Genomic DNA, 26260 nt, shown 5'->3' with positions numbered 1-26260 from the left:
AGCCCACTAATTATCAGGCTACTTCTTCCCATTGTGTCGGCGAATCCTCAAGCCAGAGTTAATAGCTTGATGAAAGAGGAAGGAGAAATGCCCTTGAAGGGTCACTGTGGGATGTCGTGCAGGCTAAACGGATATAGGAAGAATCCCTGCACAGTGTTCTCCTACAAATAACAATTAGCTGCTGGCAACGGTAGTGTGAACCGGTATCAAACGAGGAATCATCTCCACCACAGCTGACCAGAATGCACCAGCGACGGTATTGGATGTCCTCACCTCCAGTTTCTGAGCCTTGTCTCTGCTCAGGGGCTCCAGAGGGAAGCTGAGGTTGTTCGCCTCAGCCATGGAACGCAGGTCAAAGTAGTACTTGGCGTAAACACTGGACGGAACGTTGATGTTGAACTGCAGCAGTTCCAGAAACTGACGCTCCAGCTCATTCCTTCATACAAAGAGATAGACGAAAAAAGACAGAAATGATTACCGTCAACAGTCTTTTGTCATATTTTGAAGAACTAAACAACAAAGAGAGGAAACTATAATTTGTATGTGCTAAGATTTTAGAAATGAGATGAACCAGGCAAATGATATGAACCAGGTATTAGGTCAATTAACTGTGGTTTTAGCTTTACTTTTATCCATTTCATCGATCCGTTTCCCCAGGCACACTGTTTCTCAGCAGTCTTTCCCCTGGTCAGTCAGGCAAACCCCCCCATCTTTGAATCACAAGGTTAAAGAGCTTTGCTATGCCAACCATAAGGATTTTCTTTCCGCCTACACATATTCTAATTCGTGCAGCAACAGTCAAGCTAAATTTAGCCAGCCATGAAGCTGTGGGTACTACCCAATAAAACCCCTCCTCTCTTGCTCCTAGTTTCCACAGAGAAAGATGGAGAGAATTTTTTGTGGTCCAGGGTTTCGGGGGAGTGGGGAATGTAGTCCAAAGTTAGATCAGTAGGGTTGGTCGTCGGAACACGTTTGAGGTGTCATATAGCACCTTTTATTAACGTCAATACGTGATTGATCCTGGGCAGGGATGTACATGCCTCATTGGCCTATGGCCTTGGTTCATTATCTAAGAGGCAATAGTTGAAAATAATAGTCATTAGTCAAGTGGGAACAGAGGCTATGTGCAAATGCTGATTGATTGCTGATCTCACATGTCCTCCACGGTGATGTCCTTGAGGATCTGGCAGTAGTCTACGTTCCACACAGCCTGGTCGTCCCACACCTTGGAGGCCAACAGGATGGCTCCCAGGACGATGCGCTTCCAGTTCACCGGGCAGATGTCTATCTCTGCATACGTTAACAGCCTCTCCAGATAGACCTGCACAAAAAACACATGTTATAAAGGAACATCAAATTAATGGACATGTGACACTATTAATGCAGACTTTTTCACTTTGGATTAAACCAAAGATCAAAACGAAAATGTTCACAACCAAGACATCTTCAATGAGATTGAGATGTTTCATATTAGAAGAAATGCTCTACGTAAAAAGGGTGTTGACTGAGGGCCCAGATAACATTAAAGCCCAGTGAGAAACCAGACCCAGAAAAAGACATTTCTGACCAATGCACACTAAACACTATGTACAATGTATGATACAAGACATACTGAGGCCTTATGTATGTTCTTCCTGGCCTTTGCATTGCAACTTAAAAATGGCTGATGTTAAATACATTTCTAAATGCTAATCCGCCCTGGTGTGTAGAAAAACCTGCATCTTTAGTTCAATACAACAAAAAAAGAACTCTGTGAATAATTCAAATAAACTAAGGTCAAAACAACAAACCATATGAAAGCCTTATTAAATGCATTACCCTGGACTTTCTCATAAAATATACATTGTTATCCATTAAGTCTCCATTATGTATGTGAATCACAGAATGCATTGAGCCTCCAGGCAACATTTGCTGTACTGCATTATTCTGTCCTCTCTTCATCATAATGATCATCATTTAGTTGCTTCCTACTGGAAGTGTTTGGTGTGCAGGTGGGTGATGGATATAGAGGCGTATACCAGTGTGTCCTGGTTGCTAAAACAACACTTCAGTTTTTTTTCCTATCCAACAATCTCCAAGGACTGTGCTCTGTTTTTCTCTCCACAGATTAATTTCTCGCCTACAGCCTTAGATTCAAAATACATGTTTCACAGATTGTCTGGGTATGAGTTCTGACCTAGGATTCATTCCTCATTATGGGTGATGCTGAAAGGACAGGGAGGGCCTGATCCCAGATTAGCACTCATCTGAAACACAGGACCACCTCTGTACTGACACCAGCTGAAATAGTGGATGAATGAAGCAAGCTGAGTGTCAGAATACACAAACTGTTTCTATATAGAATTGGCCGAAACCATCAGATCTCTTGCCAGTAAAATTACTTTACTAACCATCAGTCCCATCTGTGTGTGTGTGTGTGTGTGTGTGTGTTTGTGTTTTGGGTGGCAGCCTGTGATGATGACGATGTCACTCACCAGTGTGACGATAGCACACTCTGCAGTCAGCTGGGCTGCGCTGAACAGTGTCCTGACAAAACGATAAATCTGTTTTTGCTCTGGGTCGTGTTTTTCGTAATCGGCAGGAATCTCTGATTTCTGTTGAAAACAGGCGAGGAGACTCATTATTCAGTAATACAACAAAGGGAACACGGACACACACATCACACAGACATAATAAAGAAATCACAGCGCCAAAACATTCCTACCGAAAGTGGATGAAGCTTTTCATCAAAAATGTCCAGTAACATTCTGCTATCGATGTCTCTGGAATGGAAGAGAAATAACAAAGGCAGCTTGCTGAAACACAGAGACTAACCAGTCAGCAGTTTCCAGAATGAAGGCTTCTTCACTGTGCCTTTGACTGTGTTGAACAGGAAAGGGGGACGAGGCGGTACTCAACGGGGGAGAAGAACCTCGGTGACCGCTCGACTCCCTTAGAGTGACACATTGATCCGCCCGGCCACGGAACATGGCATGAATCCCAAATGATGCCCTATTCTAGGTGTAATGAGCTACTTCTCACTAGGACTCTAAGGCCCTTCTCAAAGCAGTGCTGTTTAAAGACATTTCGGAGAGGTGCCAGAAAGACTACAGGGTTCCGTCAGTGTGGTTAAGGGCTGACTTGTGTGGAACCCCCTTCTCTTATTATTGATGCCAGAGCGTGATGATCCTCAGTGACTTTAATGGAACAAGTTTGGTTGTTTGACATATACTGTATGAAATGGACAAGCACTGCATTACAGCCATTCCTCCTTCTTAGCACTGTTCTGTATTAGGCGAAGGCAATTCTTACCGGTTCTTTATGTGATAGTATATGGCCAGGGCTACACTGTGGAGACAAAACATTACAATTTAAATCCACTCCTTTTAGTCCCAACAAAGCCATTCATCATTGGCTACATACAGACATGCAGACAAACACCGCTGAGTCTGACTGATTGAGGGATTACCACTTGATGGTGTACTTGAGGTTGGGTTGACTGACTGTGCTGTCGTCCAGGAAGATGGTAGAACAGGAGCTGTACTTTCGTCTGACCGGAGCCACGTGCTGTGGGAACACGCATGTTACAGTCACATCAGCAGTCCGAATGGACACGCACAGGCATGCACGCACACACACACAGGCAAGCAAAATAAAATTGAGCACACATGCGCAGACAGACAGATCAAACGCAAGTGGAACGGCGTTCATTAAAAACTTTCATTAAAAGACTAACAGAGTAGCTACTAACATGGCATTTCAGTTAGAGGCACTTTGGGGACACATGAGGCCATTGACCCCTTTTACTAGTACATGTCGTCAACCGAGTGCAGGTTATCGAACTCAGCATGCATAGCACAGGTGACACAGACAGAAACATACACGTCGCTTCGGCACTGAGCTGGGAAACATACACGTCGCTTCGGGCATTGAGCTGGGAAACATACACGTCGCTTCGGGCATTGAGCTGGGAAACATACACGTCGCTTCGGGCACTGAGCTGGGAAACATACACGTCGCTTCGGGCACTGAGCTGGGAAACATACACGTCGTTTCGGGCACTGAGCTGGGAAACATACACGTCGTTTCGGGCACTGAGCTGGGAATGCAAGCACATCCAGGCTATGTGGAAATCTACATTTAGACAGTCAAATGCCAAGAATGCATAGTACTTTACCTTGTTCTCCGAAATATGTGATAACTTGCAAAATAATAAAGTTGGTTAAAATCTTCTTCGACAAAAGAACAAGTATATATGCCCTAATAAATCAATCTGCAGTTGAACAATTGACAGAGGCATGGTAGAGAAGAGCTTCAGCCTCTGGGTTTATTGCTGCTGTACGAAAGCATATAATATTTCCAGGCAAATGCCAGAAAACAACATTATCACCATTATCATCTGTGGAAATAAAACCAACAAACTGTCTCATATGTTATATTCAAAATGGCATTCTGGGGCTGATACTCACATGATTGATGTAGAGGCTCTTCCGTTTATCTCGCACTGCAAATCAAGAGAAAGGTGAAATCAGTCAGTGACGTCACCGTTAACAGATCACCCATTCCTGTCCGTCATGGATAAGGCATGCACGATATCGCTGCGGAGTGTTGGGCGAGTAACCAAAATGCTACCGTGCCAACAAGGTGAAAAAGTCTGCCTCAAGTGATTTCTCTGGGTTAATGTCAATAGTGTCTGTGAATTATGAAACCGTTCTCCATGCGTGTGAAATAGGACATACATAAGCTACCTGGCCAATAATGATGTTAAGAAGGTAGAGCAGAGCTTTATGAATTTAACCCCCACACCCTGATAGAGTCCTAAACAGGATGCAGTACGGCACCCTGACTGACAGGGGGCAGTCTTTCCCAAGGTGGTCCAGCACCATGTACAGACCTGGGGAGTGTAGTATGATGAAAGGAACATAAAGGAAGAGTTATATTGGCTGCGTTTATAACGACAAATCAACTTTGATCATAAAAGGTCTTGTGATCTGTAGGAAAATATCATGATTAGATAAATGTAATTTAGCATTTTTCAGTAGGAGCTTTGTGGGAACTTCATCACGCTGCTTAAAGGTTTATTCCTGCTAATAATCTCTCCTACAACTCTGTCATTTTTATTGGACTTATGCTAATGTTCTACGTGAATATATCTGAGGTAATCAAAATTATTTTAATTCCTAAAAGGCTTTATATTAATCATGTTTGGCACTCATAAATGCGTGAAAACAGAGATAATTACTGAAGTAATTCTTTTCTGTTTTTCCCTAGACCAGGAGTAGGCAACTCCATTCAGCCGCAGGGTGATTTTTGTCAGATGGTCACACAGGGTGGAACATCATTACGGAAAAAAATATGTAACACACTGCAAATTGACCACAGCGAAGCATAGAAAATGTACCTCATATTCTGCTGAATTCCAGATGATTTACATTTTTCATGTACATTTCTTTTGTATGTACACAGTATATACACATACTAATAATATATAGAATCAGGCGAACATTGTAGAACGTACTACAGCTTCCCCATTGACACCATGTCATAACGTGCTTCTATGAGACGCTCAGCCCTTACAGCAAGTCTTATCTTTGTGCCGTCTGACGTGAAACTGTAGCTACACTTGTCTCTTTCCTTTCATCCATCTCCTTCTATTCCTGTGGGGCATTCAGACTGTGAAGATACTGTCCAGGAGTATGGTAATGACTTCACGAAACATGCTGCTTTGATGTCAACAGATTGGGCCTTGGTTCCCTCCCAGGATGGCAGCCGCTGAAATTGGCAGACAGGGCTGGAGGGTGGCAGGTAGCCTGGCAGTTAGAAACCGTGTGTGTGCGCGTGTTGGAGAGAGACATAGAAGCATAGAAGAGTGCTACTGAAGGAAGCCGGGACAGAAACAGAGGCACAGTGCCAACACAGTATCTGACACCTCGAGGCACGCTCAACACACAGACACACACAGACACACACAGACACACACAGACACACACAGACACACACAGACACACACAGACACACACAGACACACTGAGGAACCATGGCTGCACACATTCTAAAATAATCCACGGTAGCAAGTGTTTACGTCATAGCGCTTAACACATTTTGACAGTTTCAAATAGTCATCTAGGTGGAATGGAGATCTCCGCTTTCGCTTCTTAAAGGCACAGATATGAGCATCTCACCCTTAAAACACCAGTTCCAGCAGTATGAACAAATATCATGCAGCGGCAAGCTCACGTGTAACCGAGCACAGCAGAGGAAATCACATAGTGAATATCTGCAGTGAAGGCATACTGCGATCTTCTGTCAGAAGTGCACGTGTCAAGACAACTGTACAGGCCGACAACACCAATCACATCTGAATAGGAATCCACGTACCTTTATTAGCGGGGACACAAAATGAAAGCTGTCTATGTTTATTCAACTGGCAACGTAAAAGGGACAAGAACACAGTTGTTTCCACTGTCTCATTGCTGCTTCCTAGATGACATCACATGGTTTTTGATTGGAACCCAGCCTCAGTGAGGTAAATTCCCTAATGTTACATTGGGACTATGGGGTCTGGTCAAAATGAATCCCTGTGGGTGGAATAGGGAGTCGTTACAGTATACTGTTGTGTAACAACAACAAAAAAAAACTGCCTCACCAACTTAGAATCAAGTAGAGAGTGTTTCGCTACAGCATCAAATGCCGGGTTGACTACACACCACTTGAACACCGCTGAACGTTGATGCTGCATGGCCTGAGACAATGGAAACCTCCTTTGATGAACCTGTTATCGCTGTAGAGTGACCGTTGTGTCCAGCCGTGGTGGCAGTTTGAATAATATCTGGATAGTGTTACCTCAGGCGATTTCTTCTCACACTGTAGTGTTTTTATGAAAAGGCTCCATGACAAAGGTGCGGAGGTAGTGACAAAGGTGCGGAGGTAGTGACAAAGGTGCGGCGGTAGTGAGACGGGGATGAGGGGGGGGGAGAGAGAGAGAAAGAAACAGCTCTCACCATCGGTCTGAGATTTGCTGAAGAATATAGTGCTGGCCCTAGGATGGTCTGAAGGGTTGTACTCCAGGTTCGGATCTGAGGAAGAAGGAAACAGTCATCAGTTGTGGGGTTTAGTGTTGGGAGCACTGTGCTTCACGATTCTATCGTATCGATCCAGTCAGCAAACAAACCCACAACGAGGTAGCAATCGGATATGAACAGAACACAATAAATGCTGATGAGAAATAGGCAAAGTGGACAGACAGAAATGTACATTTACTTCACTTAACAGACAGACAAGGGAGACCCATTAACAGAAGTGGGCTCCTGTCTGTCTAGAGATACATGTTCAGTAGGATGTGTAACAGATAGGACCCTATTACAGATGTAGTGTACTGAACACAATGGGCTCATAGTAACAGGAGGGTGCCAAGTGAGAGGGAAGCAACCCAAACCTTCCAACTGAAAGGTCAATGAGATGTGCACTTACACATATCAGCCACCAGGTGGCCTAAGGCTGAGGGAGCTGTGCTTGGGCTGTAGGAAGATTGAAACCGCAATTAAAATGTCTCATTTGATCAATGGCCTGTCTATGTGACACTTTCACACACACCGGGTCTTAACGTGATAACACATACATCAGGACAAATCGCAGAATATTTTAGACGTAACCATGGCAGGCAAAACCGTTGATAATATTTATTTCCCGGCCCACCGTCATCCTGTCCTAACTAGGAACCAAAAAAGGCATGGAGAGAAACGTGTCAAGTGATATGTCTTCAGAACATTCTTGGATCATTTCATCACTGTTGCGGTGAACCCTGTGGCATTCTGAGCCTCTGAACTGAAACGATATGCATTTCCACTGATTTCCATCCACACAATGTTGCCTTCTGTAATCCCGACCCATCCCCACTCTGGCTGCAGTCTCTGGTAGACCTGACAATACTCCCAGGAACCCCCCTCCCCCATTTCACTAGGCACCCTTTTGGTTCCCTGTCTAGTCCCACTATGGTGATCGCCCAGATCTCCACCCTGACACCCAGCCCCTCGGTCTCCCGGTCCCGCCCCTCGGTCTCCCGGTCCCGCCCCTCGGTCTCCCGGTCCCGCCCCTCGGTCTCCCGGTCCCGCCCCTCGGTCTCCCGGTCCCGCCCCTCGGTCTCCCGGTCCCGCCCCTCGGTCTCCCGGTCCCGCCCCTCGGTCTCCCGGTCCCGCCCCTCAGTCTCACGGTCCCGCCCCTCGGTCTCCCGGTCCCGCCCCTCGGTCTCCCGGTCCCGCCCCTCGGTCTCCCGGTCCAGCCAGCAGCTGTCTTTGTCGGTCTTGACATCTCACTGTTCAGCCCCTTTCCCTGGCCGGGTATCTGGCTTGACATCCCAACAGACCCCCCACGCCCGCCCGACTCAGTCACCCAGCAGACCCCCGTGACAGCCTGACATCTCCGACCGACCCCCATGAGTGCAGCTCCGTTCCAGCCCCGGGTCCTGACCCTGTCAGCAGCCCCAGGCATCCAGGCATGACGTCATCCCGGCAGGAAAGGCCAGAAAGGGGCTCCACCCAGCTGGCCAGCTGCAGCCCAGCAGAGAGATGAGATCCACTGCCCAAAAAACAGCTCACTCAACATGAGCAGGGTGTGTGTGGGTGCGTGTGTGTGTGTGGGGTGGGTAAGTGTGGAGGACTTGGTTTGTGCACCAGCTCACAGACCAAAAGCCTTAGAAATGTGAGTCGCCCCCAAAAAAACCAAATCTGCTGCTTCCTTTCCATGGCAACTTAACTAAAGCCTTATCAGAACACAGATGAATCAGGTCCTACTCCAATCCTAACAGTGACTCGTAGCTCGTTACCATATATGAGTTAATTCCATGTGTACTGATGACACACGCTAGTAAGGAGGCCCGGGCTAGCCTGGGAAAACAACCAATCCGTTAGTGGTCATGTAAGCAATGCAGCTGCTATTGTGCTCCGGGTCTTAAGAACTGGAGTGGGTCATGAGAGGCACTTCAAAAGACTGTGGGTACGGCACGGCCATAAATAAAAGACGCCAGAGTTTATCGTCGTCTGGGAAAGAACTACAAGACATGAGAGCCAGACCAAAACTAGGTTTATTAGTCCATGTACTTTGGAAAGTGTTTCTCAACACCCACCCCCCCCCCCAAACCCCCCGCAGGTTTTAGATTTCTCCCTGCTCTGTCACGCCTAATTTCAAATGATCAGCTCATTATCAAGTCCTTCATGAGCTACATCAGGTATGTTAGGGCAGGGAGAGATCTAAAACATGCAGGGCAGGGGGGCGTCCAGGAGCAGGGTTGAGAAACACTGACTTAGGGTTTTCTGAAGTCTGTCTTTCAGAAAGAGTTTCACATCAGACACAATATGGTGGTCTTTGTTTTAGGGCAGTTTTATGGGTGCGGCCCTGTCGTAGCCTATATGACGGTCCAGGCCTCTCTCCCATCTCTGCCCATCGACGTAAGTGGCCTCAGCTTCCAGTTCAGGAAACTGGGCAGGAAGTCACACAGGGCCTGGCCACACAAAACTAACCAGCTCCATTGTAGTGGGTTGTGTATTACCGGTCTTGTTCTAGTGAAATGAAGTCAGTCAATTACACTAGATTGTACACACACACACACACACACACACACACACACACACACACACACACACACACACACACACACACACACACACACACACACACACACACACACACACACACACACACACACACACAGTACCAAAGTAGGTCAGTCCTGCTCCTGTGCAGCTTAACTTTCATCCACGGTAACAGTCACCAAAAAAATAAAATCACAAATACAATCTCCGCAGCGTCACAAAAATCCAAGTGGGGGTTTTCAGGGAAAATGGAAAGAGCAAGCCTGTGAAACACCTGCCACTTTTGAACACTAACAATTTACACGCCATCTTTACTCCTCTACATTTAACTGGATTGGTTGAACAGTGCAGAAGACAACCTCCGGACTGTTTTTCCCTCCTTCTTGTCAAGGCCGTGAACACCCCTGTCAGGTGTCTGACAAGTTAGGTACTTTTAAATGAATCGTACTTGAACAAATTGGACATGCAGCTTTGGACATGCAGCTCTTTTCTGAGATGGAGAAAACATCTCAAATGCCAGTCGTTACACTCCCGCAGTTAACCCAGTGCGCCTGGCCATACTCCTCACCTGAGACCTGCCATACCAATGTGGCCCAGCAGAAGCCTTACATGGACAGCGGACACAGCTCATCTGAAATCCTCCTTGGGGCAGCGTGAGGTGGGCAGGCTGCTCTTCTTCTGGCCCAGTGGAACGGCAGAAAGGTCCTCCAGAGGAGGCAGGGGGAGGAAAGGAAAACAGAATAGGCCACATTTAAGTGCCGAGGGACCTAAACGCCCGGATACAATCCCAAGGTTGACTGATTCTCAAGTCCACTTTTCAAACCGATCCTTTCAAGCATGGTTTCATCACAGCTGCAGGACACTAGCCATCTGGTTTTCTAGACTTGAGCATTACAGGAGACCAGGGTCCCAAACGGCACCTGTCCTGGTCAGAACAAGGGCACTATGAAGGGAATAGGGTGCTTTTCGAGAGGCCACCTGGTTTAGGACAGTTCATTTACAGCACCCCCCCTGGTAAAAACCCATCCCTCTCCCTTGACTTAGTTCATTGAGGTGAAATAGCCACTTTAAAGGAGATTAGCGTTGTGAACCAACCAACTTATCATGCCTGCGGCAGCTTTCGCCTTGGACTGGTGGTCAGGTCAGGGAAAGAAACATCTATTTCTCCTGAGCCCGGTCCATGGTGGCACTTTCAGGAAATGACAGTGGGGGATTCGTTCATGCCGCTAAGCCTTCTTCCCACATTAACGGCAGGAGAACCGAGACCGCCGTCTGCTGTGAACGTTCCACAAGACCGGAGGGCTATGGTCCGGCACTCTCCTGAACCATGCCACTCTGTTTATGGGGTTACGGTAGCCATGAATGGTGATGGGGACCAGTGGAGGGAGGTCATTCAGCAGCTAATGGTGGTGGAGGTGGCTGATATAACCCAGGGTCCTCAACAGTACTCCAGTAAGCCTGGGGTGGGCCTGGTTGAGTCATCAACAGTTTCACCACTATCCCATAGACTCTAATAAGCCAGCCGGAGCCTGTGGCTATCTCCCACCGAGCCTGGCTACATCAAAGCATTGGGTATCACCGGGCTGAAATCCCTCATAGGAAACAGAGTAGCACGCACACACACGCACGCGCACAGTCCACAATGTAAGAACAGATTAAAAGACATCGAAGTGATTTGCTCTAAAAGATGAAGAAAGCTTACCGCAGTTTCCCGAACCGACTAAACTCTCTGGGAGTTATCTCCTCTACTAACGCCAGAGAGTGCGTGGACCCCTCTGATGGCGATTAAAATATTCTCTTTTCTCTGTCTTGGTCTCAGTTTGACACACGTCTGTTAATCACCATAACAATGGCCTCTCATTGGTCCTCTCAGGCGACCCCTTTTTACGAGCCTCGACAGCTTTTAAAAGGAGCATCTGTTCAGCTGACGACGTACTTTGCACGGTTTATAAAGCGGTTGAATCGCTAATGGCTCCTGACCCACCTGGTATGCTATAGGCCAGGGGGCTCTATGATGCTGACCAGGTCCAAAGTAGTGCAACGTGGTAAGAGCGCCACGGTCGCAGGTTCAATCCCCATGAAGGGCCATGATGGAAACAATGGAAATGTTTCACAGCACCGTCAGCCTTTCAGCTCATCTGTGAAATAACAGTTGTGGAAAATATTAGCTGAGGATCAGAGGAAATCAGTGGAAAACCAAATCCAGTAGCTTTACGTGGCCAGGCTCCCAGGTGGGGAATTATGCACTGCCATGTTCCACACAGAACAATAGTGTTCAGGCACGGAGTACTCTTGAGGTGTTTGGCACTGAGCACTGGAGGGGAGCGAGAGACGGAGGAACACCTGAGGTCACAAACTATGCTACGCATGCACGCGCACACACTTTTCCTCTATTATTCATGATGCTGTCCTAGAAGGATCGGTCCTGCTCCTCACAGGTCTGTTGACACTGATCAGACAGTCACTCCCTTCATCGAGAAACAACACCCGGTAGGAAATTGTCTACAGACAAATGAGGCCAAGTCGGTTTCATTCATGATTCACTCGGTTTTATCTTCTCTTTCAAGTGGCTTTATTCTGCTACACTGAAAGACTGATTACAGTGTTTTAATGTAGCTTTTAACATTTACTTTGTGTAATTTGAACTTGATGCAACTTGATTTTGAACTTAGAACTTGATGAAAGTCAACAAGACATATTTTGATTCTGATTAGAAATCTAAGATTCAGAACAATGAACAGCCAGGTAAGAAAGCACTGTTTATCAGACCAACAAGGTCATTACTTAATGTTCTGACAAAGAGAGGCTAAGTGTCTCAGCTGGCCGTTCAGTGAAGAGGAAATATCCCTGAAATAAAAGGAACTCAATAGTTACTGAATAGGAGAGGACATGACTAACTGATCTCGCACCCACCGCCTCCTGAGGAAAAGCAGATGGAGGCACTGCTAAAATAAGCTCACCATTTCCCTCTCTAGCCATTCTTATTATTGCCCTGATCACATCCACCAGACAGGGCTAGGGCCTACTTTCCCACCAAGACAGAGGAGAGGTGATGGGCCTCCCTCCCATGGCTTGGCTGTGGAGCAATATAATGGCTTACGGTGCTATTTATGCTGTCAGTGCTAAATGATGACAGACAGGCTAGTGTCAGCAGCAAGAACAGCCAAGCACAGTGCCTCGCCACAGCCTTCAATTACTCCAACATACTGCAAGCCATAACCAGTCAGACTCATTTCTATTATTCTACTCTTCTATTATTAAAAACATTTAATACAAAACTATAGCTGCCAAGTAAACGTATTATATATATCAATCTTATTTATACATCATTCCTTGGTAACTTTTCTGAGCCAACTGAATTAGATGCCAATGTTGCTGGCATCAAATTCAAAGTGGCCATATACTTTTCCAGAAACAATAACATTTCTCATTTTCAACATTAGATGGGTTGTCTTTTTCGGAAACAGGGTCGTACAAAAATAACATTTCTAAATTCAAAATGAAACTGCGTTCTTTATTCATGTTATTATGGTTTACTCAGAGATAATTAGCTGCCCCTCTTGTTCATTATAAGGTGTTAAAGTGTTTCCGAAACTTGAACATTAACTATACTGTGGGGATCTTGTTTTCAGACGTATACTTCAGACTTTTATAATGCGGTACCTGGCAATTTATACATCAGGAGGAGGCTGCTGCCGACCTTAGCTGGAAGAGCACACCCCACCCACCCTGAGCTGAAGGTCAGTACACAGCAGGACTCAGCCCACAATGAAGCATTAATCCCAAAAACAAACAGCCTGGCCACCAAACCCTGGTCAGTGTTTACATGTGTTCACCCAGCCCTGAACGCCTGCCCTGAACACCAGCTCTGAGGTTGGTTATTATGGCTGGTAGTGTTGACTGTGGTCATGGGAATCAATACACACACCAGGCACAGTGGCAAAGCCTTTCATGCTATCTGGAAAGATAGACAGGCCAGACCGGTTGACAGTCTTACAGACTGGAATGCTGACTGACCAAAGGGCTGGCTTGCTGACTGGACTGGCTGACTGGACTGGCTTAACCTTTGAAAGTATGTGCACGCCAGGAGATGGTCATCCTCGTATGAGAAAAAGGTTAAACAAAGAAATCCAATGTGGAATCTGAGATGTGGAGTTTCAATAAAAACATTTGACCTCTAACAATGTAATTAGACGGTCCTAACAGCGATCTATGGGGCGACACATTCAGCCACAGCTGATATTTCCTGTCCAGAGGGCTGGTCACTTCCTAATGACTAGCAGAGGCAACTGATAAGGTGACAGTTCTGAATGAGGCACCCATTAATATTTATATGGAAAGATGGTAACTAAGTGAACACACTACCTAGTAGTGGCCCAAACACTAAAAGTCACCCTTCCACTTACGCATCAGAACCACATCCACTCTGAAGTAAAAAGACATGGTTCTGTCAACCCATCTACCCTGGATATTTACACAGTCTTCCAGCTCTAGAGCAGCATCCCCCCCAAACCCTAAACACTCGCCCTGTTAAATTCTAAATTACATCTAAATCAAAGTTCCCTTTGTGTGTGGTTTCAACATGAAGGGAAACCTATTGTGTTAAAAATACCAGGCAGCCTGGCTCAGCAAGAGACAGAGTGAGGTCACCTCAGACAGATTCATCCGAGGCCTATGAGGAGAAATCAGACACTCTCTTCCTCAAAAAGAAAGTCATTCAGTGAGATAAAACCAAACCTATTTATGAAAATCTACAATGAAAGTCCAAGCACATTCAAATCCTGGGCCCAAATGTCCCTGGATGTGTGTAATATTTCTCAACCCTCCCTGTGGCATAGGTCTTGTCATGCATACCGATTGGGTTAGTTAGCGTTGTGCTGCCTGGCATTTTAGCACCGGGGATGAATCGTTTAGAGGAGACGGATGGCTGCAATTAGCCGAGAGTTGAAGCAGCGCAGAAGCCCGGAGGTCACAGTGGGTATCACGCTCTGTCAGGCTCCAACCAGCCCCAGTTCCATCCGCAGTGCTCCCAAGCAATGGAAGATGAGTAGCTTGAGGCCTAGGCATCGTTTGGAGTCCGGAAACGACATGGACTCAAGTTAATGGTTCCTCTTTTGAGCAGGGACAGGAAGAACACCAGCTCTCAAAAACCCACAGGCACACAGAGTTGAGTATGTTAAACTGTCCGCGACAAATCCCTTTTGGTAGGACGTCCTCCTTATTTCATCTAATGTCTTGAGATAAGTCATCACTTTCGTATTGGTATACATTCCAAGCTGACACTACGCATAAATGATCAGCCATCTTCCAGGTGAAAGTTGTTCTACAGAGTCACACGGATCAGTGTCATCAGTAGCTTCCAAAGCCACAAACCACAAAGAAACAGCCACAAAGTCGACATCCATGAATTCAAGGTTAGTTGTGAGGGGAGCGGAGTGGTTAGGTTACATTTAAACACACTTTGTGCCACAGGCAGGGTTTATGAGTTTGTGGCCAGTATTATTTTGGGACCGGCTGAGCTGTGAGTGGGTGAAGGGGGGTCCTGAAGATCCTTAGGAGGACTGGGATTCCAGGATAGGCAGAGGAGAGTGTGGGGGGGGGGGGGGTCAACACTATGCTTCCCACAGACACTCCCCTCCTGCTACCCTCCCTGTAACTAAGCAACAGAGGCTGAAGAGGACTTCTACTGAGCCATCCTACAGTCTACAAAAGCTGTCCTCAAAAAGAAAGACATATAGAAAGAGAAAGACAGAGCGAAAGAGAATCATTTCGATGTAAAGGAACCCAAAATCATTCAAAGAGGTGTTTTTTGCAGCACGTGCTGACCGCCACAGTCCAAGTTGAAGCCGTGCCACTATCTAACGAGTGTCCAGGAAACCTGAAGGGTGATGGAAATTGCCCAGCGTCACCCGGGATCAGTAGAGTTTTCTCTGCACTTTGATAAATCCCCTGACGAAGGAACTTCGTCAAACACTCAGTTACAAAACAATATGCTAAAAAATCTAAGACAACCAAAAACATTACGTACAATGGATTAAGCAAGAGGTCAAAAAGTTACACTGAATGAGGTGGTACGGATGGATTAGGTGCCTAACTGATCACCATATGAATTCATGTTTATGAATACAACTGAAACAAGGGGCTTGGTAGCTCACCATGAGGTGACAGATGGATAAGGTGCTTAGAAGGTGCAGTAACCCGATAGCAGTTCAGACATTTTGAGTCTGAACAAATAAGGGGTGATGAAAGTGTAAAGCTCAAGAATCTTTTGCAAGATTCATTTTAGTCACTGGCAGACAAGAACTGAAAAGAATGATGGCTGAAGAAAGGTGCTGACTGTAGGGATGAGAGAGATCTACCAGATCACAGGGACTTGATGGTTTTGAGAAGCAGTGTGGCAAAAAAGTAGAATGGATTGATGTGTATGCGCAGGCGATGTGAACTAAATTACAGAACGAAGGAGAAAAAAGGGGATTCAAATTGATATGGACAAGAAAGGTACCCAAAAACTATAATGTTAACGACGAAGTTCACCCATTTTTACATGGGATCTTAATTTCACCCTTTCCATGCTCTTAATTGATCCACCAAACTATGTTGGTTAACTTCTTTTTTTTTTCTCGAAACAAAGACAATAAACTGAATAATGTCTCGACACTATTCGGTGAAACCATGTTTAAAAAATGCTATTTACCACAATAACTAATTCTGGATATATGGGTATATAGATTCGGAATCAATTCAGTATAGAGACGTTAACCAGAATGTGAATTGATTTTGAATGTTTTGAAGCATTTTACAACATTCTTAGATTTTTTTAGATTGCAGTAAAGACCATGGAATTCACCAGACAGAGAGAAAGAGAGAGAGACAGAGAGATAGAAAGAGAGAAACAAAGACCTATTGAGACGCTATTTTTCAACATGACCATTCATCAAGGCCTTACTGGGCAGCCTGGGTGTGTCTCACCATGGGTGTTGTTGCATGAGTAAAGCCTCTCAACAATGTAGACAACAACAATTATCCCAGGAGTTCCATACGCAAAACGCTACATTCAATTTGCAGCCAAATAGACAATTTGAAGCTCTACTCTATTACATAGTTCAATAGAGAAGGGTCTAATCTGTCTAAGTGACGTAAGACCTTTACAAGGCTGTGACGTAAGACCTTTACAAGGCTGTGACGTAAGACCTTTACGAGGCTGTGACGTAAGACCTTTACAAGGCTGTGACGTAAGACCTTTACAAGGCTGTGACGTAAGAACTTTACAAGGCTGTGACGTAAGACCTTTACAAGGCTGTGACGTAAGAACTTTACAAGGCTGTGACGTAAGAACTTTACAAGGCTGTGACGTAAGAACTTTACAAGGCTGTGACGTAAGAACTTTACAAGGCTGTGACGTAAGAACTTTACAAGGCTGTGACATAAGAACTTTACAAGGCTGTGACATAAGAACTTTACAAGGCTGTGACATAAGAACTTTACGGTGACGGTCCGCGGGGCGTACGTGACCGCAGTTAAAGACTTCACTGTTGCCGTTGCTCCACAGGCATGGCCCGGGGGACATGCTCGCACCGGTATCTGCGAGGTCATCAAGGGTCTGCCAGGTGCCGACGTGTACGAGAGCTGGCCAGGCTCCAGAGGGACAACAGGCCGGGGAGAATGGGAGGCCAGGAAACCGATGCTCCGGCCCAGAGCCCAGCAGCCAAGCACCTGTCGAGGATACAGCACTGAAGGGGCAAACCCAGCAGACATGGTCCATGTCAAAATTAGCACACAATGGGTGTAAGAGGCCACTTGAGGCGGACACAAGGCTAGCCAGTGGGGTGTTGAAATTAACCCTCATTGGCTTGGTAACTGGTGGCTTAGACACAACAAGCTATTCACTAGAGGACCTTTCTCTCTCAGGAATCCATGCAGGCAGGGACCTGTGCCAAGTAACCAAAAACCATGACAGACAGGCAGTAGAAGCCTTTCTGGATGTCTTTCCACATCTACTGAGTGAACTGAGTGTTGATTCCCATCATGCAGGGTTGGTTGGTTGTTCTGGCTCATCCACTACAGATCTGGCAAACTTGGCTGTAGGGAGGAGTCACCACGAGAGATAACTATCTACATACCTGGTGTTATAGCTGCAGTTGAAATAGGATTGACTGACTGACTAACTGACAAACAGCATGGTGAATTAACACTGCATTTGTCGAGTCAAGCCCTACACCTCACAAGTTAACATCTCTTTCAGTGCCTCCAGTCCACTCACTCATCATTAATCAATCGGAAACTGAAGAAATAGCCTAGCCTAGCGTTCCGTTGTTTTCTTTAAAAATGTTAGGTTTTGAGGTGTCCCTTATGGAAAACAAAGACACTTTTCATCACGTGGCATTACGATCTAACCTGGCCTCTTCATAGGCAGCTGTGGGTCTGATGTCATCATGGGAATTGCCTTTTTCCCAGCAGGTTTCATCTGCTTCAACATACAGACCGTTCATTCACTGAGAATATAGATTTTTTTTTTGGGTTCTTCACATTCTGCTACAAGGAATTTACAGCAGTCAGCTAAGTAATTAAATCTTCAGAGTGGCTTTGTACAGGGCTAATTAGAGTCATGGTTCCTCTGTACCCCGTTCAGTTGGAATATTGAATAGGCCTTTTAAATACCGGGGATAATGACTCCTACTGAGTAACTAAAAATGAGACAAGGCTACAGAGCAATCAGGGCTACAAAAGAACAATGAAATCCAATGTGAAAAAGTACCTACGGTAGTTACTATTTTCCCATTAGAATGATTTGGTGGCTGACAAGTTCTCTCTCACCCATCCTGAGTAAAGACAATGTATGACGGCCAGAAAGAGCGAGACAGCCACAGAGGGAGGAGACCTGGCCGGTGTCCAGACGGGGCCGTTCACACCCCAATCTATTCGCGGCCCCTTGAAAAGGCTGCCGGGAGATATTCACGCACGACTCCAAAACATAGCCAGCTCCAACTCCTACACCTCCAAACAATGGCTGAAGAGGAGCTCTGACAAAGCGTTTGATGCTGCCGACTGCTAATGGATGCATTCATCCCCTTCAATCCGGCATTACGTCAGCTACCCTGAAAAAACATAAAAAAGACACTAAGACCACAGAAAGAGTACAGGGCTGTACAGGTCCTGAGGGTGGGACATCTGTCTGGATAGAAACAGCTTATTAGTCTGTATGTAGGCTATCTTTATACTAATCACTCACTATATGTAGCAGGGGTTTTGCTGACCTGCCAAATGACAGGTTGAGCCCCGCCATCATAGTTCAGTCCAAGAGAAACATAAACCAATAATACCATATCACTTCCCATGACCTACAGAAGACCTCCAGAGTGTGGTAACCCCTGACCTGCAGTATTCTAAAGAGGCTGGATGCACAATACAATTAAGCAATTAACATCCCATCATGCTCTGTGGCATGTATAGAAAACACTGAGCAGGCCGATTTGACCACGATTTTGGATGGTGATGGTAAGAGGACAAGATTACTTTGAAATTGGTTTCATTATCATGTCTCTTCCAGGAGGACAATAACCCCCCATCCACAGGGCACAAACGGTCTCTGAATGGTTTTATCAGTATGAAAACTATGCGAATCATTTGCTATGACTTTGGCCTATGGGAGATTTTGGACCAACATGGTAGACAGCATTCTCCAACACCATCATCAAAAAAAGAGGGAATATCTTTTGAAGGAGTGCGTTCCATCCCACCAGTAGAGTTCCAAAGACTTGTAGAACCCAATTTCCCAAAAAGGTGGGAGGCGATGTAAAATGCAAATAAAAACAGAACGCAATGACGTGCAAATTGTTTAGCCCTAAATTTAAATGAAAATAGTACAAAGCCAACATATCCAATGATGAAACTGAGAAATTGTATTGTTTTTGGAAAAATACATGCCCATTTTGAATTTGATGCCAGCAACACGTTTCAAATACGTTGGGACCGGGACATGTTTACCACTGTGTGGCATCACCTCTTCTTTTAACAATACTCTGTAAGTGTTTGGGAACGGAGGAGACCAATTGCTGTGGTTTTGAAAGTGAAATGTATTTCCAGTTTCAACATCTGATATGTTGTATTCATAATATTTTCTATTGAATATACGTTTTAAATTATTTGCACATTATGGAATTCTGTTTTTCTTGACATTTTACGCTGCATCCCGACTTTTTTGGAAGCGGGGTTGTAGAATCTATGTCAAGACACATTGGAGCTGTTCTGGTGGCCCAGTACCTTACTGAAACACTTTACGTTGGCTTTCCCTTCAATTTGCCACCTGTGTGTGTGTGTCATACACCTATTTCACCCTACTGACAACAAACAAAATGAATGAGAATTGAGTCATGTGACATGTTAATGAGCCCTAGCATACAATCACCAAATATCCAAACTACATGCATTTGAATTACTTTCAAACAGAGATTTGAATTCTAGAGATGCCTAAAAATATATACAACATTGATTCACACTAAACTGCAACACCACTCTTAAATGGGACATGCTTGTTTTTTCTTTATGACCACATGAACGCTTCATGCTATGGGGGCCTACATATGCCTTAGAAGAGGAGCTGATTCCCAACCAACAACACATGGGGACCTAGTCCATTTTCAGGAAGAACAACAGGGGAACCCTTTAACTTAGGGCACACTGAACCCAGACTTCAAACACGTCAGTAAAAGTCTGAGAATGATCAAAACTTCCTCACCCTTCCCAGAATCCTTAGCCCTCTTTGAACCCTTGAGTTTTTACTGATATACCCATCCTGTGCAAAGTTTTCTAACATGACCCTGCACCTACACTGACCATGTGCAGTAAAGATTTAACAGGAATTTAAGGTTAGAGCTTGTTTCTCCGGCCCGCGACACTGCAGACTTGAACCGAACAGGCAGGGCTGGGCGACATCAACAGAAAAGTGGATCCAATTACCTCTAACAATATATATCGCAATAACTTTGTGTTCAAAATGCTGAGTGCAATTGTGCCATATTCCAACGCAGTTTAGACATCCTGCTAACTATTGGGTGCACTTATCGCGGTACTGATTTTTGTTGTTATCGCCCAGCCCTACTAACAGCTCATTTAGGATTGAGTAATAACGCTTCTTTCCTGTCCTGAAAAAGGATGAATAGTGTCTACCCACGGACTGTGGAACATTAACCATTAAACTGGTGGAAAAGCAGTACACACCAAGAGGAGGACACTGACAATTTGCTATACCCTCTTCGGGATCCCCAGGGCCACTCAGAACGCTTAAACTAACATTCAAACTCCGGGCCACAAATGTCTAGCGGCTGAACTATGAGGAAGTTTAATTTCCGTTTTTGACCCACATTTAAACAACCCATATAAACTGTGCAGTATTATATGACAACATTTATTCAGACATTTTCTTTCAACAATGTCTCAACAGTTGGTGGCAGTATCCAGGGTCCAGACATTGGAGGTCAGGAGATATTTGAGGTATGTGAAGTCTATTGCAAGGCAACCTTACCCTGAGGTTTTATTCATAGAGAGAAGGAAAAAGTTAGTGTTTCATAAATGTTCTCAAAACGGACAGGGACATTCCTGTCAAAACTTTGAACGGAAGCTGGTTCCACCATTAAGGTGCTAACATTGAGAATAACTTTGATTGGACAGAGCAGAAAAACCAGTGGTGACAGAACAAATACCTTGGGTATTGATGAAGGGTTTGAGCATTGCCTGAAAGTAGAGATGGGTAGTTTCCTTTGTTACACCATAGGTGAGCTACATAGACTTGTCTAGAAGCTTGTAGAAGAGCTGAAGTTCACCAAGAAATAGATAACTTTGGAAAAGTACATGCCTAAAATACAGGCTGAGCAATTTCTCCCATAAGTGTTTCAAGATTAAAATTCCTATCCCTCAAAAAGCATATATATTGTACTGATGCACAACTAAGCAGGATAAACTTTTGAACTTGGCCTTTTGAGATAGTATATTATTAAGCCTGCTAATTTAGTCAGCTACACCTCCATGACCAGTCATCGCTACAATGGCACTATTAACTGCTAAAGAAATAACCATTTTAAAAGACACTTGAGTAAGCAGTATTGCGCCATCATCACCAGAACCAATAGGTGTACAGGATACTGCAGAGTCGCCATCTTTTCCACGAGATGCACAGTGTTCTCTTCATAGAAAATGTCAAATCCACATCCGCCGACTAAACACGCCTCATTGTACAGCAACGTGAATACAGAAGCGCACAATGTCGACTGCTTCGCAATTGACAGGAGATTAACTGATTGTAGCGCAGGCATCAGAGATCCCACCCTGGAGTCCCCCACTGAGTGGAGCTACATGAGATTGTTACGGGCAACGGGATTCGCATTAGTGCTTCAGAAATCAACTTGTCTTGAAATGGAATCTTTTCCGTATTGTTCCTCTGTGAAACTGGAAATGGTACAGGACTAAATCCTCCTGAGAGATTAATTTTACACTATATTGTTTCTGCTGCGCTAACACAGAATTCAAAACACATTTTCCCATCAAAATCATTTCTTTCCATTCACCATTTCCCAAGAGATACTTTTTAGGTAACAGCAGTCACTCCGCCTAAGTCTTTTTCTTTTAAAACCAAACTGAGCAAACCCTGCTCTGACCGTAAATGACACCCACAACAGCAACATTGAAATAGTGAGGCCCTTACGCTGTGCTCATTTTGTAGGTTAAGGAGGATAGGATGCCCTAACTGCCATACCCTGACACCCAGAGGGAGAGTTGGAGTCAGAAAGCCATACACTGCAATGCAATTAATTCCATCGGGCCTAAAGACAACCAACAACAGAGATTCACCTAATGCAACATATCATTAGTAGTTCAATTAGAGTTTCCAGCCTGGTCAGTGAGGTTACCTGACATGCATTATTATTCAATTGGCACATAGGAATTACTAGAGATTGAAGTGCGCCACAAACCAATTGAATTGGTGATTAACAGACTGCCTGAGAACATTAACACACTAGATGACATCCTTACCTTACACATTTTTTACCACATGCCTTACAAAGTCTGCTTCAATAATCTAAGATCAGAGGAGATAAAAATAGTAAATTATTCATTCAGTTTGAAAAGGCAGTTTTGTGTCTTTCTTCCTTACTCCTAGGCACCGATCCAAAAGGTTATTATTTTTTATTTATTTTTATTTGCCTAAGCCCTTAAGGGGACTAGTAAACAACTCTATTCACTTTAGGTGTTAAAATCAGCCATGGCTGCAAGTGTAAAATCTAATCAACATGACGGCATTTTTCTAAATGTGAACAAACTAGCGATGATACAAGCCAAATATAGATATATGTATGACAATCACTGTACAGGGTGCACATTTTATTTCAGTCATTGCAGACTGCTGACAGTGAAAAGTGGTCAAACCACACACCCCTCAGGATGTGCCAATAAAACATAGGTGCCATATCAATCTATTTTATATACTTTGGAGTAAATTACAAAGTATAAAGAAATATCTTGGTTAATGCAACACATACCTTTAGTCTGAAGCCCTTTCAATCAACATATAAACGCAAAAATTGCATGACCCCATTCCCCAGCCCATTCCTTGTTAACTGTGCATCCATACAAGACCCCCTAAGCAAAGTTAATGTCTCCTGATGACAGGATAGTACACACACACATACCCGCATACATTCTGAGAAAGGTTCATTTAGCTAATGTAATGTGTCACCTGACCTAGGAATGTCATTGGTAGACACTCGGAGGGCTAAATGGCTGGCCCCAATGAGTACAGTAAACACTGGTCCAAAACAAACAGTCCATGTTCTACAGCGTCCACAAACATTGCAGAGCAGAAGCTACCAGCCACTCATGCCCTGGAGCCAAATCTGGCCCAACAACATCTTTAGATTTTTTACACTCACTCAGCATATGGTTAGAGTTCTCTGCTACATAACATCATATTGTTTTCATATATGTACATCTGGGTGAAAATTAGGTAGGGCATTGTTGTCATTTCACTAAAAGGATATGGGAGAAAGTCACTACATGATCCAGAGACTGGACGGGGTAGATAGAAGACGAAATCAGCAGATGATACAAAAGATAAATCCTATTTGAGTTGTAACTGTGTCTGCCTGCTTCGCGCATGGGCTCTCCTGGAGGACTAGGGTGAGAAAGAACAGTCTGCGGCTTTTCTGAGCCTACATAGGGTGGGGAATCCCACTCAGATATGGAGGTAGAAATCTGGAACGACCCCAAAATAAGATAGATCCGTAGGGCAATGGTGGTTGTATCTGGAATATCCTGCCAAGCTAAACTCACCATGTCACTGCCTTACTTTGTCTCACATCTTCCTTTTATTTCATCCATGTCGTTTTAGAAGAACACACTGCATTAGTAGAGGGAGGCTGTCGGAGTGGTTGCATTACAAAACTGAACAGCTGTAGAGCACACTCGCTGCATTAAACTCCCACCAGATTAGGGACGTGTTCTGGCCAGCTAGCAAATAAATACATCCTGGTGCTGGATAAACAGAGGGGGTTTGATTATCTTGCACTGCTTGCCCTGATTAGGGGAGTTTGTATGGGTAAAAGGTGATTACATTCACTTTGGAACCATGCTGCCTCCGGGGCACGAGCCAGGTGCCCTACTCAGGCAGACAGATTAGTTGGCACAAAACAAGTGCCGTGGGTTTAGTACATGAAGTAATTACCAGGATTCCGTGTTTTCACATACAAAAGTGATTGCTTCTGATAAAAACAAAAGTCGGAACTCTATTGAAAATGTAAACATTCCAAGCATAAGAAATGTTCCTGAAAGATACATCATGCTGCCTTTCATTTCTTGAGAGGAAAACAACTGGTGCCCTGACAAAAAGAACCCACAGTGGTGATCATGGACAACAGACGTATTTTAACTGCCACAAAACACCCATTGTATGGAGGGGCACTTTGGAGTGGCACACTACCTAGTCCCAGCCAACACACATGCAGATCAATCCAGAACCATATGTAGCCTGCTCTGGGAATCGGTTACCATTTCTGATTTATGCATAGACCTCCTCATGGGTATTCCCAGGTTTTTCTTTCCTTTGAAGCGTACGGGTATCAGGAAAATAACTGCATTACAAAAACATCGTTTCGGTAACACAGTATGTGCATTGCCAAACGGTCAGCACCAAAACATCAAATTAGTGTGCGAAAAGAAACTCATGATGTCCTACCGTCGATGTTCTCTCTGTCGCTTATGTGTTGTAGGTTGCAGCCTGTATCTTCTCTACTCAACTCCTGTTCGGCGCGGTAGGGTTCTAACCTCGAATGGGCATTTCTTCTGATCTTGGGGCTCGACGATACGCAGCAGGAGGTCGTATTCCCCATCGTTAGTTCTCAGTAGTACTGAAAAAACACAAATACAGGCGATTCCGTCGTCGTCGTCTTCCTAGTCAATCACGAAACGGACGGATGAGAGTGATGGGGCGTAAACGCGGACACTTGGTCAGAGCGCGAGTAGAAAAAAACTGAAAAAATACAGGTTCAGTTACACAACCATGTCCGGTCCTAAATTGTCCCTAATGTAACATAAAACGCAGATGAATCAGATGGTAAATAATGCCTCTAAATTATAGCACAAATGGTGCTTCGCCAAATCCCCCGTCGGACGCAGAAATCCGCTATGCCCACGCTATCTTTAGATTTAGGATAGCCTACTGCTGTTTACTGTTGAGCTTACAATTCGACTAAAACCTGCAGCTTCGTTTTAATAACTGTACAACTAAAATAAAACCCTGCTACCGTGAAAAATAAAGCGATACATGTTTGCAACCGACGCATCCGCTTATCAGTGTGTCAACACTGTAGCCATTTGATGGAAAAGGTTCCGGTTCAAGTGGGTGGTTACTAACCATGCTTGCTGTGAGTAACGAAGTAGCCTACCAAATACCAGCATGGGCAGGCCTACTCTGAAACGGTATTAAAGTATCTAAGAGAAAAATGAAAAGTTCTGGAATTGTAATTTACATATACAAAGTAATATATATAAAAAAATATGTAATAGTAAAATACAACCACATATTTAGGCCTACTATGAGATATGTTTTCCATGCCCATTATCTAAAAACAAAAGCATTGCACGTGCACATAATTTAGAGTAGTTCGCATAAAACTTCTTTTTTTTTTTTTACCATATTGCAAAATGGGAATTTCCCATCAACTGACTGAAAACAGGACACCCCTTAGGTTCCGCATCTGAGATTATCAATTATTTCAAAAACGGAATGGATTCCGGTAGTATAATCCATTATTATGAGCCACTTAAGGCTCCGTTTGAGATTTCACATGGTCAATGTCCTTAGATGCCTTTTTGTTGAGCCAACAGTGTTCATGACAATGTAGACATTGTACGTGCAGTATTCGAGTTAATCAGCGAGGGCTATATGTAGGCATATCAATTGTCTATTGTAGTGCTTTAGTGCATCCTACTGGTGCAGACATGTCATTACATTAAAACGTGCTCAGGAAAAGAAGAGGAAACCGAGACGTTTGCCATGTTTTCCGTGCATAGCAGAGTAGGCATGGAAGGATTGTTTTACATGCTCTGGGACAGTGGTAATGCTACAAGCATCTAAAGCAAATCTGCAAATCTGCAAGTACAAGTGGCAGAGGAGTTGTAAGAGATATGATACATATTGCACAGTC

The 26260-nt window shown here is 44.6% G+C and overlaps 1 protein-coding gene across 2 annotated transcripts in view; it reads right to left on the bottom strand.

The window, feature by feature from the left end:
* The window catches only part of ccny (cyclin Y), a 30240-nt gene extending 4775 nt beyond the window's left edge, over nucleotides 1-25465 (bottom strand). Inside the window, exons 1-10 of one of the 2 annotated variants that reach the window (XM_010885633.5) lie at nucleotides 24790-25465; nucleotides 6981-7055; nucleotides 4449-4483; nucleotides 4157-4180; nucleotides 3449-3546; nucleotides 3292-3327; nucleotides 2705-2762; nucleotides 2475-2594; nucleotides 1155-1321; nucleotides 274-436 (exon numbers count right to left, since the gene is read on the bottom strand). In XM_010885633.5, coding sequence (XP_010883935.1) covers nucleotides 274-436; nucleotides 1155-1321; nucleotides 2475-2594; nucleotides 2705-2762; nucleotides 3292-3327; nucleotides 3449-3546; nucleotides 4157-4180; nucleotides 4449-4483; nucleotides 6981-7055; nucleotides 24790-24943 — 930 coding nt within the window. In that variant the 5' untranslated portion in view covers nucleotides 24944-25465. The remainder of the gene's footprint in view (nucleotides 1-273; nucleotides 437-1154; nucleotides 1322-2474; nucleotides 2595-2704; nucleotides 2763-3291; nucleotides 3328-3448; nucleotides 3547-4156; nucleotides 4181-4448; nucleotides 4484-6980; nucleotides 7056-24789) is intronic. The other variant, XM_010885634.5, reaches the window with a different exon arrangement.
* Nucleotides 25466-26260: the final 795 nt, after the last annotated feature.

The sequence above is a fragment of the Esox lucius genome, chromosome 21, assembly GCF_011004845.1.
Source record: "Esox lucius isolate fEsoLuc1 chromosome 21, fEsoLuc1.pri, whole genome shotgun sequence".
In the NCBI taxonomy this organism is placed as follows: domain Eukaryota; kingdom Metazoa; phylum Chordata; class Actinopteri; order Esociformes; family Esocidae; genus Esox; species Esox lucius.
This window is presented reverse-complemented; position numbering and strand designations above follow the sequence as displayed.